The following is an 18,967-nucleotide window of genomic DNA, read 5'->3' as shown; positions in this document are numbered from 1 at the left end:
TCTCTGCTTTTCTCTGACCAGTTCTCCCACGTTTGCTAACCCCCTCCTGTTCTTATTACAGTTTCTGTTTCTCCTCCAAGTAGTTAAATTTTTTTCAGGTATTCCAAGTTGCACAGATCCGCAGCGCAAATCCTCTTCATCTAAATCGTCACGTTATCTAATTTGCGTTTCATTTCCTTCCTGCTTTGCCAGAAATTAATAATAACATCACGAATTATGCTGAAGAAACTCTGAAAAAACTGTAACCACATTACCTACTTTCATTGCATCTGCAGGGGCAGTAGGAAGCAGTGACATCATTACTTGCTAAGATGATGCTGCCTTCCTCCTGCAGGATGTTCTTTCTCTCTCAAACAAACCACAGAATGCAAGAACTTGTGTATTTTTCCAATTTACTTCTGCAACATTAATTTTGATAAGAACGATTTCATCACACAATCTTTTTAGTATTGGCATAAAACCCAAATGTGGATATTCTCCAGTTTACTATTATTCTATAATTTAATTTTATCTGCTGGTAAATTCTACATATTCTCTCCTTCAGAGATATGACAAGGAGCTCTTTTTTTTTTTAATTAAAAAAAAAAGTACTCAAATAAAAAGCCTTTGAGTGCAGTGCTCAAAAGGACAGAGTTAGAAAAGTCCTAGGTAAAGTGACATTTAAATGTACTTCCTGCAGGCACTCCAAAGCAGATTGGCTCGCTTGATTAAAGAGTAGGATTTATCACTACTTACTAAAATAGATAAGGCTATACAACTGTAACAGCACATTGAACACTTTAAGCTAAAAGGAAGAAACCAGAATAGTCATGCTCCGAGTTATTCCATAAAACTTTAGCACCTTTTTAGCTGAAAACCATGTGAAAGGCATAGAGACTGCCTGGCCTTCAGTTCAGAGGCAATGTTTTCAAGGCCAGCTGAGGAGGACAGAAGGACAGAACACACTTTCTATTTGTAGGCTCAACAAAATGACTAGCATGAAGGAGACACAGGGGCATGACACCAAACCACAGACGTTCTCACTTGTGGGAAAGGAAGCAGCTAACAGCACCATTTTCTCAGTTCATAGCTCCATACGAGCTCATGTGTAAAACAGAACATGCATTTTGAACAACTGTTCAAAACTCATCTGTTACAAAACCAGTTATTAAATACAGTAGTCAGGCTTGTGCAAGGTATACAATGCTTCACATTCTTCAGCACAGGCATTCATGATTTATGGTAGGAGGTGGTAAAAAGAAACAAATTACAATTCAAAAGGAAAGATCAAATGCAAAAACCTACCTTTTGTAGACTAGTTGGATTCAGCTGTGTTTTGTCAATTATCTTTATGGCAACCTAAAGGAAGAGTTCAGGATCAGTATTTTCCATGTGATCAATTGTCAAGTTACCACAAAATGGACAAACCCAGTAGCAAATTGAAAATTACACAAAAGTACTTGAGTTTCGTTAGAAAATTATGTAATAATTTTAAACTGAAAGCATTTGAAATTAACGACTGATGTATAATTTATTTCTACTTCAAACTATAAACAGGAGAGTGGAAAAATCTGATATTTTAATGCTATTAAGACAAGAGAAAGTCACTTAGTCTTTGACTTTATACTAAGATCATTACACATATTACAGTGGAAATTCTGATACCAGACTGTACCCTGATAGAAAGCAGGGTGCCTACAGATGATATTTACACAGCATAATTACTCTATGGATTATGCAGAACTGACTGTGCATTGGCAATTTATGAAGATGCTTCTAAAAGCAAAGCTTTCAGAGCATATCAAAAATAACACCACAAATTCTGCAAAAACTAGGTTCACCTTTGGAAATTCATTGCATATTTGTATCACTTTGCTCCCTGATGGATACAGAATGAAAAACCACTTGTGTGTCATCAAAAACCCATTGGCTGTATGCAGCAATTTGGGAAAGTTCATCCCTTTGCCTTTCTCACCTTCTGGATAAATACTGCACAGAAATGTTAAAAAGAACAGAATGAAAACTTCACAAAATAACCAAAAGAAATTTAGTACCATGGTAACTAGTCAGAGTCTGAAGATTTGAGACAATGAATAGGCAGAGATGAGCCTCAGTGCAATGCAATTTGGATACAGGCTGAGTTAAAACAAGAAGGAGGAATCTTGCTAGAATTACGTGCCAATTGGTATTTTTCCCTTCTAAATTATAGGCTAAACATACCAGAAGAAACTCTGCAGAAGCCAAGGAGATGTGCCTCTCACAGAGGCAAGATGCTGCAAGTCAGCTGATTATAATACTTTGCTGGTACAAAGAAAGGGCTCTCAGTCCCCTTGAATTTTTGGCTCAAATAGTAGACACTATGCCACAGCTCCCATTTCCCTGCATCACTCTGTGCCATCTTTGTAATCTCATCAACCTGGGCTTGGCAACATATGGGATATAGAAAATCTTATACCAAATATAAAGCAAATTTGTTTCCCCGCATTCAAGTGCAAAAACACATGGGTAGTTACTATGATGGAGAAGGAAGAGGTGAACACAGCGTTCAATGCCTGGGTGTGTCACAGACTTGCGTGATACATGTGGTGCCTTCTGAAACTGAAATGCAAGATTTATTTTGAGCCCTTCTAGATGCAAGATACTGCGAGATGTCACCAAGAAACTATTTAAGAATAGTTCTGCTTTGAGAAATATCTTCAAAGGTATGTTACCAAAATTACAGATCACCGTTTCCTGAAGCAAAATACCATTACAAAACCCTGAGAAATCACTTCAAAAATACAAACAAAAGACATACACATTAAGCAATAGGTATTTTTATATTAGCAGTTGAAGACAAAACCAAGAAAGATGTTTATCTCTACCTTCATGCCTGTTGAACTCTTCTCATGCAGGTAACAGTAATTTACTTTCTGGAATTGCCTAACTTCAGATTTGATGTAGAGCGACCACTACCTTTTTCAACAGCAGAAAACATTACCTGAAAGCCATCTGCTGTCCCAAGACCACCTATGCCACAGAATATAGCTGTTTCCTTAAGTACACTGCAGTCAGGAGAAACTGCATTTGCATTCTGATCCCTACTATTCTGATCAATCTCTTAAAGATTTCAACTTGTTTCAAGTCTGGAGGCACTGGGTTTCAGCAAAACACAGCTCACCTCTCACTCTGTGTGGTGTTGCCAATCAAACCGAGAGGTCTGACATCTGAGACAAACAGATTCAGCCCTGGAGATACAGGGATGATACACACCTCAATGTTCTGAAAGGTAGACTCACAGGACTGTTCAGCACGCTAATTACAGCCTTCAAGGCAGGACCAAGAGCACTACCCACATGAAGACGAGCAGTACAGTATGCCAACATGGACTACGAGAGCTTGAACTGCACAGAGAACAGAAGACAATTTCAGGCTCCTTGATAAGGTCCCCAAGCCACAAACAAAGGAAGGCTGCCCTCAAGAACATTTCTCATGAGCTTGAAAAAAAAAATCCGGTTTTACTAAGCACAGTTAGTGAAGCATCAAATTGCCTTCTAAAGCAGAGATTTTGCTCTCTACACAAAGCAAGTCTGGAACAATTTCAAGCATTGTGTGCAATGGCCAAGGCTGGAAGAATGAAAGTTTACCTACACCATTATGTCGTTGCAGCAGCCATGATATTCTCTGAGATTATTAGCAGAATTACAACTGCCTTCACTTTCGCCATGCACGCTGATAACGTGAGTTAAAACATCCCTCCTAAGTGGCTTGAACAAGGCACTTAAAGCAGTCAAAAAAAGCTGAAACACTAAGCAAAGTAACCAAACTGCATTCCGGTTATTTTCTCCCTCTTCAACTTCACTCTTTTTCCAAATGATGAGCAAAAAAGACAATGGATTCCTTGGAGTCAGACTTGGATCCTGAAAGAATTCTGTCCTAGTAGGAAACTTTAACTTCCTGGCTATCAGCTGAATACTGCCTTTACTGAACAGAAGGGTCCATATGTTCTTGGCTGTGATTCCAACCACCTTGGAAACAGCAGAAGGTAGTTTTATCTTTTAGATTAATTTTGGCAAGTATGGCAAATTTGTCAGAGGAAATAATCTGATAATTTACATCAGCAAATACATGGCTTAAAGTCAAAGAATTAACAAAAGCAGATTTACAATGAAGATTCTTGATTTCAAATAGGCAGACAGACTGTAGACAATAGTCTCCTAGACAGTGGATCTTGAAGGAGTACATCTAAACACCAGCTCTAGTACAAGGAAGCCAACTGCCCCCCTCCTTACCTCCACAGGGAACAGAAGGATATTCACTCCTTGGCCAAATTCAACCCCCTAAAAGTTAAACTGGTGTTCTGATCTCCCCCAAAGGACTGTTCATTTTTCCCTTCCTGTGATTTGAGGGTAGGTTCTCATTCTGAACCTCAACAGATACATTCTAAAGATGGAAATGGAAAAAGTCCTTAGATTTGCTTCTGATAGAAAATGAAAGCTGTCATTTCAAAAAAGAAAATTTTAGGAAAGGACTCCAGATGTAATTTGAATAAATACGTTAGAAGAATGCTTGAGCAAATATACCCACCTCACAAGAAGAGATCAGAGAAGTGCAGATCTGCTGCATGATTTAGGAGTTACTCAGTACTGAGACATAAAAAAGGAATAGCTGTGAAGTGAAATGGAGCTGGAATAGCCACACAGGTAACAAGATGAAAGTAGGGCTAAAATACAGTAAAGGATGTGGGAGAGACAAAAACACGTTTAAGAGCAACTCCCAAAACTAAGTATTTTATTTTAGGTTTCAATAGATAGGGTGGAAACAGGAACAAAGACAGGACAGACAGCAGAATGAGTGTGTAAAGCAGGAAATCACAATTTCAGGAAGATGAGAGCTGTCTGCTGAGACCAGACCAAGAAAATTATTCCAGGACTAAGAGTGGTTTGAAGAATCACCTTTCTGTTGGTAGCAACAGCAACTTATAACACAAATACAAAATGATAACACAGATTTAGAAATTGAAAGTTGTGTGGTTTCCCCCCCCTAAGGGAAAAGTGAAGAAAGCACCTTATCAGCCTTCTCGCAGAGCCATTTACCACCAAATTCTTGAGCTCAAAACTTGCCAGGAAAAAGCAGGGACACGGAAAGAAGGGTTAAATGCAACACACTTTCCCACTGCTAATTGTGCCTGATGGAAACACACCAAGCATGCCTACCTTGGCTACTGCTAAGCCTCACTTATGAAGAGGAACAAATTACTGTACTAAACAAACTGGAATGTTCACAGGTCTATTAATTAGATAAACTGGGTGAAGAGATACTAGGTTGGAAGTAAATAAGAGTTTTATAAGGATCAGACCTGTGACCCATCCTGTTTAATACCCATATCAGTGGCCTTCATCATTATGGTTTGATCTCCTATGTTAAGGAATTAAGAATCAATGTCAAAGACAATGGAGAACAGGCATAAAAAAAAAGCCTGGGAATGAGAATTAGCAATGAAAACAAGATTCAAAGTACAAAGTGCTGACGATGATCAGGACCAAACCAAACATTCATGTAACTGCTATGAACAAGGTAACTGTAATCTAAAGACGGATCTGATAACTTCTGTAAAGGCAAGGGCAGACTAACGGCAGCAGGGAAACTGTCATCCACAATGTTGCAAACAACTCTGGCCACATACATCTAAAATAGGAAACCACTATCAATGCACTATAGTTCATCTAGCAGGAAGAGAAAGTCTTGCAAATTTCTCCTACAAAAAAGGAAAAACAGTTTAAAATACCTTCAAGTTATTCTTGCAAAAGTAGTTTGTTTCCTTCAAAGGAATGCACTCCTTTAGGTACCCTGGACCAACAACCAGATCCTTGGAAGCATTCATGCTTTGAATTGACTGAATGGCATCTATCCCATGAGAGCTGCAGAAACTTAGTACCTAAATCTTTCCAAATGTGGCCAAAGATTTGATGGTATCCCATGATTTGCTGAAATCTCAAACAATAACAGCACACAGCTGTGTGCAACTAAAAGAAACCATAGTTGTATTTTTGCAAAGCAGGGTGTCACAAAGGCTCCAAATAGGCTCTATGATACTTACATCCAACCCTCATACCTACAATAATAGCAAAGAAATACTAACCAAGTACGTGTATTTCCTGTGTTAAAAACCAGTACAGAGAGAAGGAAATTTAAGAGGAAAGCAATTAACTGAAAACTTTTTCTAGGAGAGAACACTAACTTCAACATCAGAAGGCAACTGCTGACCACCAGAACTGACAGCTTTGAAAACCAAACCAAAACAAATAATCCCTTCTCAGCAACTCTTACAAAGTGCTGCCTCCTCAGCTCTTCACAGTGATATTGGGTTTAATTCCATATTAACTCACAAAAATAAATTCTCCTGAAGAGCTATTGTCAACTACTTAGTTTTCTTCAAAAATTTTTGCTTTAATCAACATTTCATTAATTACATAGGTTTGTCAAGAATAGGTCGACAAGGAGTTTCTCTCTTTTTCAGTATGCAGTGTTGCTATTAATAAGATCAGCACCAAGACACACCTTGCTGTAATGAGCAAACAGCAACATAACTTTCCAAATCAGAACCATCATTAGGTGGAAGTTATTAATTATGTTACAGTGGCATGCAGAAACTAATTGCAGGGCTGAGTTAAACACTATGAAGAGATACGAGAGTAAGCCTATCTGCACCACACAGCAGAGCAGCAGACTCTGCACAGAACAAACTGGAATGTCTTCCCAGGGCAGCCCAGAGCTGCAGACACCAGCAGAGCTCCTAGGAGATGCATCACTCTAACCAGAAAATGCTGTATTGGGCTACCCAGACCAAGCAGATCACCATAATCAAGGACACGGATTCACTGCCTTTCCTGACTCCACTTCCAGTATAGCCCTGAGCTGTGCTGGTTAGCAACACCAAGAGGCAATCTTCCCAGCAAGCTTATTTGATTACTGTATATTCAGCCTGTTTTCCAGGAATGGAGAATTTAGACATGAATTCTGGTACCAAGCCCGAATGTAATTCACATGCACAGAGATTTGTAGAGTACACAAATTTAAGAGACCTTTTTCAAAAGAAGCTATTTGAGGATCATTAGAAATAAAAATGCAGATTTTATTTTTAGGCTTTTTTCCTAATTCACTGTCAATATCTCTAGTAAAAAGTTCACAGACTTGGATAATATTATTTTAAGAGAGAATCCAAATGACACAATTCACTGTTGCTCATACCCATACCACTTTACCTCTCTGCCTGTGAGGATGTGCCTCGCCAGCTTTACTTTTGCAAAATTCCCCTTTCCGATCGTTTTGAGGAGTCTGTAATTTCCAATATGTGGTTGCTCATCTGCACAGGAAGCTATAGAATTCCTGCAACGAGCTCCAGAGCGCCCAGTTCGAGAGGAAACTTCCTGTCGTCCATCTCCATGGGACGTGTGCTGCAATGAAAACATACACACATAAGGCTGAGAAATAAAGAAGGAAAAAAAAAAAAAAAAAATCAATGTTGAGACAGTTTAATACTACTGATATAATGAAAATTCTTCTCCAAGAGGGTTTTTTTCTTCTTGTGCTGAGATGCCTGTTCCTACAAAACTTCACATCTGGAAATACACAAGACAGTCTGGAGAATTATGGAAAAAGTCTTAATATATAGAAACCTCAAATATTAATTAATAGTACTTCTTCATCTCCTGGCAAAGAGCTTGTTTCTGAAAGAGAAGGTCCCCCTCACATCCCTTAGCTCCCAGCTCACGCATGGTCTATATACCATTCCCATCAATTAAAGCATTAGTCAGATACACTCAGTAGGCTGCAGATGTGGAGCAAATGCTGGGCTCCAGATAAGACAACAGGCTCAATTTACTGCCATCCCAGAATTCCCACATTGTGCTGTCTGTCTAAAGACATCCAGAGGAGGTTTAGGACAAAAAGCAGAAGGTATTATTAATTCTCCCCTCTCAAAATGTTAAGTTTTTCTGCTCTCTTTGCTCATTCTTTTTGCTGATTATAGTTTTCAGAAGCAGTGGCATTCATCAAGAAGCTAAAGTGTTAGCCTCAATGAAATCTTTGCTATAACCCAAATATAAAGAAGCTCAATTTTCTGTTCAAACACTACTCAAGCATACAGGTCAGCTTAGGAGGATAGAACTTCAAGGTTCCTTCAAAAGCACAACCATAGAATGGTTTGGGTTGGAAAGGACCTTCAAGATCATCTAGTTCCAAATATTTAAGTACATAGAGGCTTAGCTATCATTCTCTCTGTTTCAGTGTCTCAGTATCAAATACACTTACAAAAACATAACCATTAGGTATCTGTTACACCAACAGGCAACAAGGACTTGCAACAATCTGCTCAGGTATCTTTTTAACATATTGTTTGTTACTTCATGTTTTCTACAAAGCACCACCTTTAGAAAGGGATCTTCAGATGTATATCCCATGGGTAAATCTACTCAGTTTCTATTGGAGACATCTATCTTGTCATCCATTGGCAGAATGGAATAAGCTTTCTTTCATATATTTTATACTGCTTAGGGAATTCAAGAATAAGGATTAGGCTTACCATATTATAAATACAAAAAGCAGTACATACAGAAGCCTCCAAGAAAACAACATTCAAAAAAGGATTTAGAAGTACATTTTCCTCTCAAGTAGTCTCAGCATGCTGTTCTTTTCTTAAAGGAAAAATAAAATTTTCTGTATGACTGAAGTACAATTTCTGTAATATAATGGTGTTTATTTCCCAAATAACGCAATAGCTTTCTCCTTCCTTGAAGTCTGTATCAAGTATGGCAGCAAGAAGTTATCTCCATTTATCCCGCATTCTGCTCTTTCCAACACTTGCCATGCTGCTTATTTCAGCCCCAAAGGGCCCCATCCAGTTATCTATCCCTTCAACTTCTTCCTGCATTAGTTGTAGCTTTTCTACTCTTGCTGAAACCCAACAGGGACAGCCAAAAACCCAGCAGGTTTCAGTTTGAAATCACCACAGCAAAAAGATGAGAGATCATAACTGAAGAGTTAACAACCATGGTACAACCACAAATGAAAGACAAAACAAAACAAGACACAAGCTTGCATGGCACTTGGCAAGTTCATGCACTATTTAATAACCTGATGTAACCTTGTGACCACATACTCTGGCACCTTACGTTCCTTGTTTTGTTAATTTGAGTGCAACAGCTGTGATCAAATTATTTTTAAAAAGCCATTTGTTTCATTTACAAAATACTACTGATAGGAAGGCTATATCAACCCTCAGAAATCTGTTGCAATAGTTACTGTTTAAAAATAAAAAAAATAAGTGGTGGTGCATGTAATGTTTTAGTGCCAATCTGGCTTTGGCTTCTCTTTATGGCCTGGCCATTGTTACCAGATTTCTACTTCCAGTGCAGCACTTAATTACTCTGGTCACATAATCCCTTCACTTTAATAAGATACATACAGCCTCCCTAAGCAGCTGCTGTGAGAATGATTAAAGACTAGGAAATGTTTCTTGTAGTTCTTTTCAGAGCATTCCAATTTTTCCAACACCTTGAGTGGTGTTCATGCTAGCACTGCGCACACCATACAGCCGCTGTTGTTGCAGTTGGACAAAACACAGAGATTGCATTTGTATCTGACCACCCAAAAGTAATCCCAACTCTACGAATTACTGCTTCCCAGTCCCTTAACACACACAACTCTCACTCCTGGTTCCTCACAAATATTACCTTACCTTTGGCTGCAGTGCAATACAGTTTCCTCACATGTAGCTTATTGCATGTTCCTGATGATTGGCCCATCCTGACCTACTTAGTATTTTAGCAACCTCCATCCTAGTTTTTAGGAATGGCAGTATACGTGTCTTTCAAACCAGTAATGGCACAAGAACCAAAAGCATAACAACTATAACAACATCTACATTCAAGTGCTTGATAACAATTCACGTTTTCAATACTATCTCAAGACCTATGACAACTAACTGCCCTCTTCATCCCCAGTGGCACAGCAATGCCAATTCTTTATGCTCCCCTAAACTTTTACTTCTAACACACTTTGTAACAGATAATGCGGAGAATTTCTCTGTCAGCTCCTCTGATACCTTCAAGTGTCAAGTCATTCAGACCTACTAAAAAAAAAAAAAAAAAGCAGCAACTGCTGGTGCTAGATGTTAACACCCTCCTAAACTGCTATCCCTTGCAACCAGGGACTGGGATGTCCTGTAGAGGATCATGAGGCTATTTCTTGGATGTGTTTGAGGAAGGCTCACTTTTAATTCACATACAGCACTCCAGGAATACAGCTGCCCTATTTATGTGGCACTGAGCTGATGATTTACCTCAGAAAGGGAAGTAAAGCAGAACTAATTAGGTGACAACCTTTCCACATCTGGGCACGTGGTACAGCCACACACACTGCCTGAGCTGCCTGACCTACCTTACGTGCAGTTCAGACATGGGCATCAGGTATAATGTACTCTCAAACCAGAGAACTTGCGTACAGTCTATTCATAACTGACCTTACTCATATTCTCCTACTCTGTATAAGCAGTATTAGATAAAAAACAGATACTTACGTATTCTATTTAATGTAGTAAAACACTTCAGTTAATATGTTTTGAGCGCCTCATTGTCCTCTGTTGAGGAATGACTTCTTGTGTCCTATAATTTCCTTCATGCTTTCTAGCTTCGCACTTAAAGGCAGGAATTAACAGCTGTGAACTTATTTGGACAAGTGTTGATAAATTTAACATAATCTCCTTGTATGGAGGTTTGCATTTCCACCCTAACTCCGATTATTTCTTTTCAAAAACATGACCTTTTTCAGTTGTGTTCTTGGAATATCAAGCTGTGTGTTCCTAAGCAGTTCAGTTCTCTCCAACTGACTCGCTCAGAGCTTGCGTTCAGCTCCATAGAAATCTGTCCATTTACAGGAATACCTCATTTCGACTTTTATTTCATCTCACATCAGTAAATCTATCAGCAAGTCCTTCTGTCAAATACAGAATTATACTGAACAGAAGACAAGCTTTCTAAAAACTGCAGAAACAGGTTTACAATTTCAACAATTCAACAATTTTTACTGATGGAAATGAAGGAAGAGAACTTAGTACCATACAGTACTAAAAGGTATAAAGTCAAAAAGCGCTACAAGTGCTGCTCCCAGCCAAATCATTTTCAAGAATCCACAGTAAGTAGATGGGAAGAAAATCTAAGTGGCGTAGACAAAAAGTACAAATATAGTTGTTCATCTCAGGCATTGGATTGTAAAGCATTTGACTACTCAGCTTCCTAAGGCAGCTTCCTCAGCAGCTACTTTGATGCAGCAAAAAAGCATCATTGCAGTCTATCAGCTCCTATCTCCCCCTGAAGAAATCGTGGTGCTGGGAAGCCTGCTATCCTGCAACTGGAGATCTGAAGGAAGGGGACTAAATGCTATGTGTGGGCTTGGACTAGTCAGTGCTCCAGCTTATTTTAAAATCAAAGTTGCCTGAATACCGCTTGTGAGAAGACAATGTTTTCCTCTATATTTAAACAAGCATCAGGTTCAATTTTTAAATCTTTTAAAGACTTCAAAGAAGGCTTGCTTTTGCTTGTTTGTTTGTTTTGCACATGGTAGGGAGATCCTCTAAGAAAACCTGTAAGTTTCCAAGCCAATTAGACCCCTGTCCCAACTCCACTCTGGTAATACTCAACCCATGACTTGGAAACACAGTAAAACATCTCCTCTCGTGAGACCTTACTGCGAGGGACCGAGCCCAACACTAACTGGAACTGGAACACAACACAAAACCCACCTTTTCGCAAAAGCCTTCCCCCAGTGATGAGCTGACATCCTTTCATAGCCAGACAATGATTAGCATGAAGAGAAAGAAAAAGAAAAGTAAAAAGCAAACAAAGTATGAACGTACTGGTTAACTGAAACCGCTCTGGTAGGTGTAAGCTTTATCCAGTATCTGTGTGCTTAGAGAGATCTTAACATTCCGAGCACTGAAACCCGCGTGGCAAGGGGTGACTACTGTCAAAGTTGTTCTAATACTTAAAAAGGTGCCAGCAGCTAAGAAAATAAATGGAAGAGACAGAATCTGATATCCACTGGAAGAGCTGAAAAAATATGAAAAAAATCCAGAACACGCAAAAATATTGTAATGATGGTCAATAGGAAGCATTTCTTCTGAAACAGGGAGGACAAACGCTATCAACATTTTGAAATGCTGAAAATTACTTTCCAATCAACACAATGAACAAAGAAAAATTAATCTTACAAAAATCTCCAGGAACGTTTACCATGTTAGCTGTTGTCATGTTTGCATGAAACGCTATGCAGAGATGTTACAGAGCTTCTTGGACAGCTGTCAGACCAGCAAGAACTGCGACAGTCTCGGCAGATTCAGAATTTTTAATTATAGCTAAAAAAGTTAAAGCTTAATCTTTACATAGTTAATAACCTAAACATTTCAAGACACAACAAACATTTGAGACACTAAGTAGATCTCTCCATTACTGCAACCTGTGCACATGACATATTAACAGATGGGAATTTTTCACTCTCCACATCTTTCACAGCAGTAACGTAAGGAAAACATCACAAGGACATACATCACAGGCTTTCAAAGCACCCAAATATTTTAAGTTATATATTTTAAGACTAACTTCCCTGCAACTCTTCCTAACAATATGTTGCATTTTACTTCACATTTATCGTTAATACATTTTCAAACGCACAGACTGCTGAGTACTGCTCAGTGTAAGAGAACAGAGATTAGCCCTAAAAATATTCACAGAGGGAGTGTCTTATTGTGCAGATATACCCATGAAAAAGCAGAGTAAGGTATCCTGTGACTGCTTACAAAGGAATTCCGCCGGCAAGTCAAAACAAAGACCTCAGTTTCTAGTAACGACTGAGGTTTCATGGCAAATGCTTGGCCATAATTATCTATATGTAAATCAGTACTCAATCTTTAAATCATTGTGGATTATAAAATATCACATTATTTTCCTGTATTATACAATAGGAAGATAGCACTAAGGTATTTAATTCCCTTGCACCATTGACCAGTGCACAAAGCAGGACACAGAGGGGGATGGACCTTGTCAGGCCCACTGCGCTGTGCTTATGTATGCATAACTCTTGGGCTTCATCACTTATCTTTAAAAAGTGGTTTTTAAATTAGCTTGCTACATAATCAATCTTAAGGAACAATGGCCATGGCTTCCATCTCATGAAATTTTAAATGCTGCCTTACAAAGGCAAACGCTATGCAACGTGGCACTACAGTTACCAGCCCACGACAGCAGATTTATTCACTGAGCAATGGCCATTGTGGCTGCTGGGATCGAGTGGAACAACTGAGAGGGTCAGGACCAGTAAGAAATAAAGAGACTTTCTGTAAATACAGCGTAGTCGGCAAAGAAGTGGAAATGCTAATTCGGATGCTTCCACTGTGAAAAGGTAGAGGACTCAGTGCACAGTTCTTGGCCTGCTGTCGTACTCATTTATTTATCTGGTATGACACTTTGGGAAAATGAATAGCCAGTTTAATTAGGTCACATTTGTCAAACAACTGGTTTAAAGAGAACCTTAAGAGTAAATACAATCTCTGTATATCTCTTGACACACATTCCCAGTTCTTCCTATAGGTGTGAGTGGAGGAGAGGAAGAAAGGAGGGCAAAAACCAGCAGTGAGAGAGGCCAAGGCAGCGATAAACAGCCTAGCACAGCAACCTCCTCCCAGCATGGGGCAGCATGCAGGCAGCACAGACTGATGCACAAGAGACCTCCCTACTTCACAGAGGAAATATTGCTAATGAGGGGCTCGCTCTCAGTTCTCAGACACTTGCAAATTTTGGCCGTAGCCAGCATGTGCTAAAGGTACGTGACAGAGCTGGACACCAGCACCCAAGAGATGAGGGTGGGCCAGAGCTGGCAGCCCACACTACAGCCTTTGGCAAGGGACAGAGCCTGCCCTTCAGATGTGCAGCTTTCAGTCTAGAGTCCTTCACCTCTCACCACTACAGGCTGTGTTGATGCATTTGATACTGTTTGGGTCATACTCCATACAATGTATGAAAGAGGGAATTTGTAATTCCATGATTAGCGCTGAACAACAGCAGTGAAGAAATCCTGCTTATACAATCAAAAAGATAAGTCTGGGGCCGGTCAGAAAAGCTTTTTAAAAGCTCTTTTGTTGCTACACATTATCAAGATCTGACATTTACCATATCTTTCAAGCCAAAGTTTCTTTACTGCTGATTAAAATGGATATTTATTGACATCAGCCTGGGGAACAGTAGCTGAAGAGCCAACCATATTCTAACCTTCATCAACAATACTGCCAACTAAGTCGTTTCCAGAATCATCATTGTCAGTAATTACATGCTAAACAAAAAAAAAACCTCGCAGTCAGTTTTCAAAGACCACACCGAGCTTGCAGATAGAGAACTTTGTTTAGGCTTTAACCCTGCAGGAACAAATTTTATTTGAAAGTTAATTTCTGTTTATATGTACACATACACACAGAGCTCAATGAGCTGCTGCTTTATGGGCCAAGAATTCTTAATAACCTGAGGGTTTCACCCGGCAGGCTGACAGCAATGTTATCACAGGTGTACTCAGCACCTTTCAGGCCTATGCCTTAGCAGCAGTAGGCCTCTATTCCCCATACACTCAGTGATTTTTAGAGGCTGATAATCTCCACATTAAGCAGAGCCAACCTCGATACGGCACAAGCCAAAACCAAAGCCACCTCCATTTCTGATCTGGCTGCCATCAACAAGGCAGCATTACTTGGCGGAGGAGGAAGTTACAGACACATGCTATTTAAATATCACATGAAATGGAGATTAGAGAGACAAATGCCTCCACTCTTAGAATTCCTCAGGCTTAAGTCACCTGTGATGTGTGGTCACTGGGGACTGTCTGCTCACATCAACAGGAATGTTCCTCAACTAGAATTAAAACAGAGAATCTGGCAGGTGAGTGAATTGGTAAGAAATCTTAGGAGGAAGTCTACTAAGCTTTGGATATTAAAAACCAGATCTGCTCTGCTCTTTCAGTTTTCTTTCAGTAATTTCCGCAGCTGTATTCTGTTCTACAGACTGCTTCTTCTAATAAGCCACACTGAGAGGTACTAATAAATAAAACACAGGAACACCAAGTCTGATTTTCTAACTAATTCTGGCATAAGGTCCCACAATCTATTTTTCTGAGCTACTGAAACAATGTAAAAGATAAATAAAATGTGAGCTTGTAGAAGCAGGAGAACACAATCTGAATGGTGCACCACTGCAGGCATTTGTTAAAAAGAAAAAACAACCCTATTTTGTCTTAGCCTTTAGGCTGGCTTAAATCAAACAGAACCAAAATTCTAAGACATGTTTCTGGACTTTCCCATCTGAACTAGATGGTTCTCTTTTCTCCTTTGTGTCAGTATTTACAGCCACACAAAATGGGAATAAAACCACTGTTTTAAAGGATTCATTTCAGTCAGATCACAGAGCTGACCAGACTTGTTGTACAGCTCCGTGATTATCAGCGCCAACACAAATCATGGGTAGGAAGGGGCAGCCAAGGCCGATTCCTGCAGCAGCTTTACACCGGTGGAACTGACAGTGATGAGATGATACACACAGGTTGTTTAGGAGGGCAGAAGCATCAACTGTCCCCTTTTGAATGCAATACTGCAGAGCCTAATTGGTTTTTGTTGTTGTTGTTGAGTACAACCACCATGGTACTGGGCTATCAGGTATCCTAGCCACTAAGAAATGTACAAAACACATTTCTGCTCTTGAAAATTATGTAAATAACAAAAATAAAACAAAAATAGAATAATATTTTTTTTTTATCAATTCATCTGGGATGTATATTTCATTTCTAGTTATTCTGCCACCTTTACCCAATTTAAATCAGAACTTTTATACTGGTGAAAAATACGAGAGAATTGTCATAGCTATCCCTGTAAAAGAAAATCCACAACTGTGGAGCACAGGCATGCTGCCCTCATCACCCCCTTCTTAAAAAACCACACCATGGAGGAAAGCATTCTGATTACGGATCTATTCGTAATAGGAGAAGTCTGATAAATAATATATAGAATAATGCCAGCTTGTCTATTGTCTGCAAATGCTCTAATGCATTTCATACTTAACTGGTAATAATAAATCAAGAGGCAACACTAAGCTTTGCAGTATCTTAAAAGTAAATTTTCGAATCTATTCTCAACTTTACAAAATCTTTTTTAAATAAAAAATTCAATGGGACATTTTTCCTGCACAGAATCCTTTTGTATAAGCTTGTACAAGCACAGTTGCCATCACACTGGCGTTGTTCAATAGCAAATTTTTCACATTAGGCACAGTCATGGAGATAAGAGCATATTTTAGTCTCGCTTTTACTCAAATTACTTACATTTGGAATTCAGAATGGTCTGCAGCACTGATATTACTTTCTCTTCCCCTCAGAAACACAGCTGTGTAACTAACACAGAGGTTCAAATTAAATTCTTTAGTCTAAAACTTTGCTACTTCATGCTCTTAAAAAAAAAAAAATTAAACTAACCTTCCACACCACCTGTATTTCCTTCTTTCTATCTACAGTTCTCTCCCTAACATCTTGCCATTCCTTGGGAATTTTTATGAGTATTTGTCCTGTTCTCTAGGATCTTACTACTCCTCCTTCTATTTCTTTGTCCCTGGTTGTCCTCCATACTGTCATATGCACAACCCTCTGTGCCTCCTCTTTTTCACCATCTATCATCCTTTCTCACTGTGCTTCCACACTCCTTCCTCCATGGATCTTCTCTCCCCTCATCACTATTAAAATAGGATTGCTCATCCTTCTCTCCCTAAAGGTCCTTCTACACTGACCTTCAGTTCCAGTTTTGGATGAAGGTCTATGCTGTTTCTCTTATGTGAAGGACATGATTCTGCAGATGGCAGAAGAGAAGGGGAGAAAATTCTGAGATCCTCTCCTTCACTCCTGTCCCCCGAGCAGCTGGCAGTCACTGCTGTGAAAGACATCACCAGTGAGGAGTTGTTCCACCTTTGTGGTGAGCAGCCAGCTCATTTGCAGGCAAACAGCCAGCTCCCAACTGCCCAAGTGTGAAGTTCCTATGATCACAGATCATCTGAGATGCCTTTCCTCTCAACACCAGGTGACTCCTCGCCAAATTCTTTAATCTGAGGCACTTACAGCTTGATGGCTGCCAATAGCTTTGGGGGGAAAGTCACTGTGACAGCATTTCCACTTCAGCAGTATGTGCACAAAGCACCTCAGTGGTATCCACCTCCTTCAAAGAAAAAAACATCAAGTGCTGACAATTAGACCTTGTCTATTTCACAGGAACTGCCAAGTGCTGAACGTGGTTAATTGCAAGTATAGACAATGATAATTTACTTGCACCATCATTCTGGAGGCTAACTCCACGTTCAAAACTGCATGTATAGGCATGGATAAAATATGATCAGCTCACTTAAACCACATTCAGCACCAGCCAAGGCTTTCTCAGCAGTGGTAATCTTCCAAACAGCATTCAGAGGGTCCACCGCCATGCCTCAAAGGCTGGCTGAACACCTTGGCACTTCTTAAGCCATCTGAACTTCAAAGAGTCCTATGAATCTTAACTAACTTCTCTTAAGTGGAAGAAAATCAAGGGTTCCCTTCACCTGTGAAAACATAGCATTCAGCTCCGGGCTGGAAGAACAATTAGTTGACACATCAAAAATGCTACATTTTGTATTTAAAAATAAAACAGTTAATTTTGTATCCATTTCCAACCCTATGGGTAACTCACCCAGACTAAATGCAGATTGAAATTTAAAAAAGGTGAAACAAGTATGCATTTTGGTGAAGCCACAGATCACCAACAGTCAGAACATGAGAGAGGGCTTCTCCAGGGCTGCAGCACTGTACTGTGGGATCGCTGCAACAGATCTGGAAGCGACTCACGTTGGTCGCTTCCTGCCAATATCACTACCTACAGGTATTTCTGTGGTCTCCAGCTAAAGCACGGCAGTTGAAAGATATGCCTTGATCAAAACCTAAGGCGACTCATCTGCAAGCCAGACAACCCCTGTATGTTAAATTATGGAGACGACTAAAGAGAAGTGTCAGACCAACATTCTGAAGTGAGAACAAGGTGCCTTAAGTGGAAGATATGTAAAGCTAACTTCAAGTGCTAAAACACTCTGCTTGTGAATAATGCATTTCATCAAGCATGCTAAGTCTTTCTACCATTAAGCTATCCATAGTAGGGTTGGAGTTAACCACACTGGAGAACCTTATCTAAGCAGCACCTGAAAGGACTTACCGGAAGGCCTCCATGTATATACCTGGAGCTCCAAAGTCTCAGTAAGGTTTACCTACAGACAAAACAATTATCTGAACAAACTCTGTATTTTCTGGAGTGTGCTGCATCACCTCTCCCCACGGCATAGGAAGAGCCACATAGCACTTTAATTATTTTCTTCCACAAGACAGGAAGCTCACTGCGATTTTACAACCAAACATGCTTAGTTGGCTTTTTGTTCAATGCAGCCCTTAGCCTGCAGGTTGCATCTAGTGCTAAAACAAATAAAGATCACAGAAGTTAGAAGTGCCTATTATGTCAATAAAATCCAAATCCCTCGTAATGCAGTAATTGTTCCACGCAGCGTGTTTTCCAGTGCTTTGTCTGGTCTTGTTTTGAACAATGGGGCAACCATCACCTTCCTTAGACTATTTATGAGCTGAACAATCCAACAGTTTTTCCTGATCTGTAACCAAAGTTTCCACCTTTTATGTCAGACACATATGCAAGCCCTCACAAAAACCCTCCTCTGTCAAGTTAAGCATTGCATCTCTATAGAGCCCCTGAGAGCCTTTACATAAAGCTCAATACCAAGTTCATCCATCGACTCATTTCAGGTTACAGCAACTGACAACTCCCTTCTGCACAGCCTCTGCATTTTCCCCCAGCAACGAAAGAGAAAAACGCTCAGACAGGATTACCCTGGGATCAAGTAAGTTT

General features: G+C 39.7%; 1 protein-coding gene across 9 annotated transcripts in view; it reads right to left on the bottom strand.

Annotated features, from left to right (window-relative positions):
* Window positions 1–18,967, bottom strand: part of MARK3 (microtubule affinity regulating kinase 3) — a 61,733-nt gene that overhangs the window by 41,377 nt on the left and 1,389 nt on the right. For all 9 annotated transcript variants that reach the window (XM_010711944.4, XM_031553697.2, XM_010711946.4 and 6 more), the window contains exons 2-3: window positions 7,224–7,415; window positions 1,285–1,338 (exon numbers count right to left, since the gene is read on the bottom strand). In XM_010711944.4, coding sequence (XP_010710246.1) covers window positions 1,285–1,338; window positions 7,224–7,415 — 246 coding nt within the window. The remainder of the gene's footprint in view (window positions 1–1,284; window positions 1,339–7,223; window positions 7,416–18,967) is intronic.

The sequence above is a fragment of the Meleagris gallopavo genome, chromosome 5 (assembly GCF_905368555.1).
Source record: "Meleagris gallopavo chromosome 5, MGAL_WU_HG_1.1, whole genome shotgun sequence".
NCBI lineage: Eukaryota > Metazoa > Chordata > Aves > Galliformes > Phasianidae > Meleagris > Meleagris gallopavo.
This window is presented reverse-complemented; position numbering and strand designations above follow the sequence as displayed.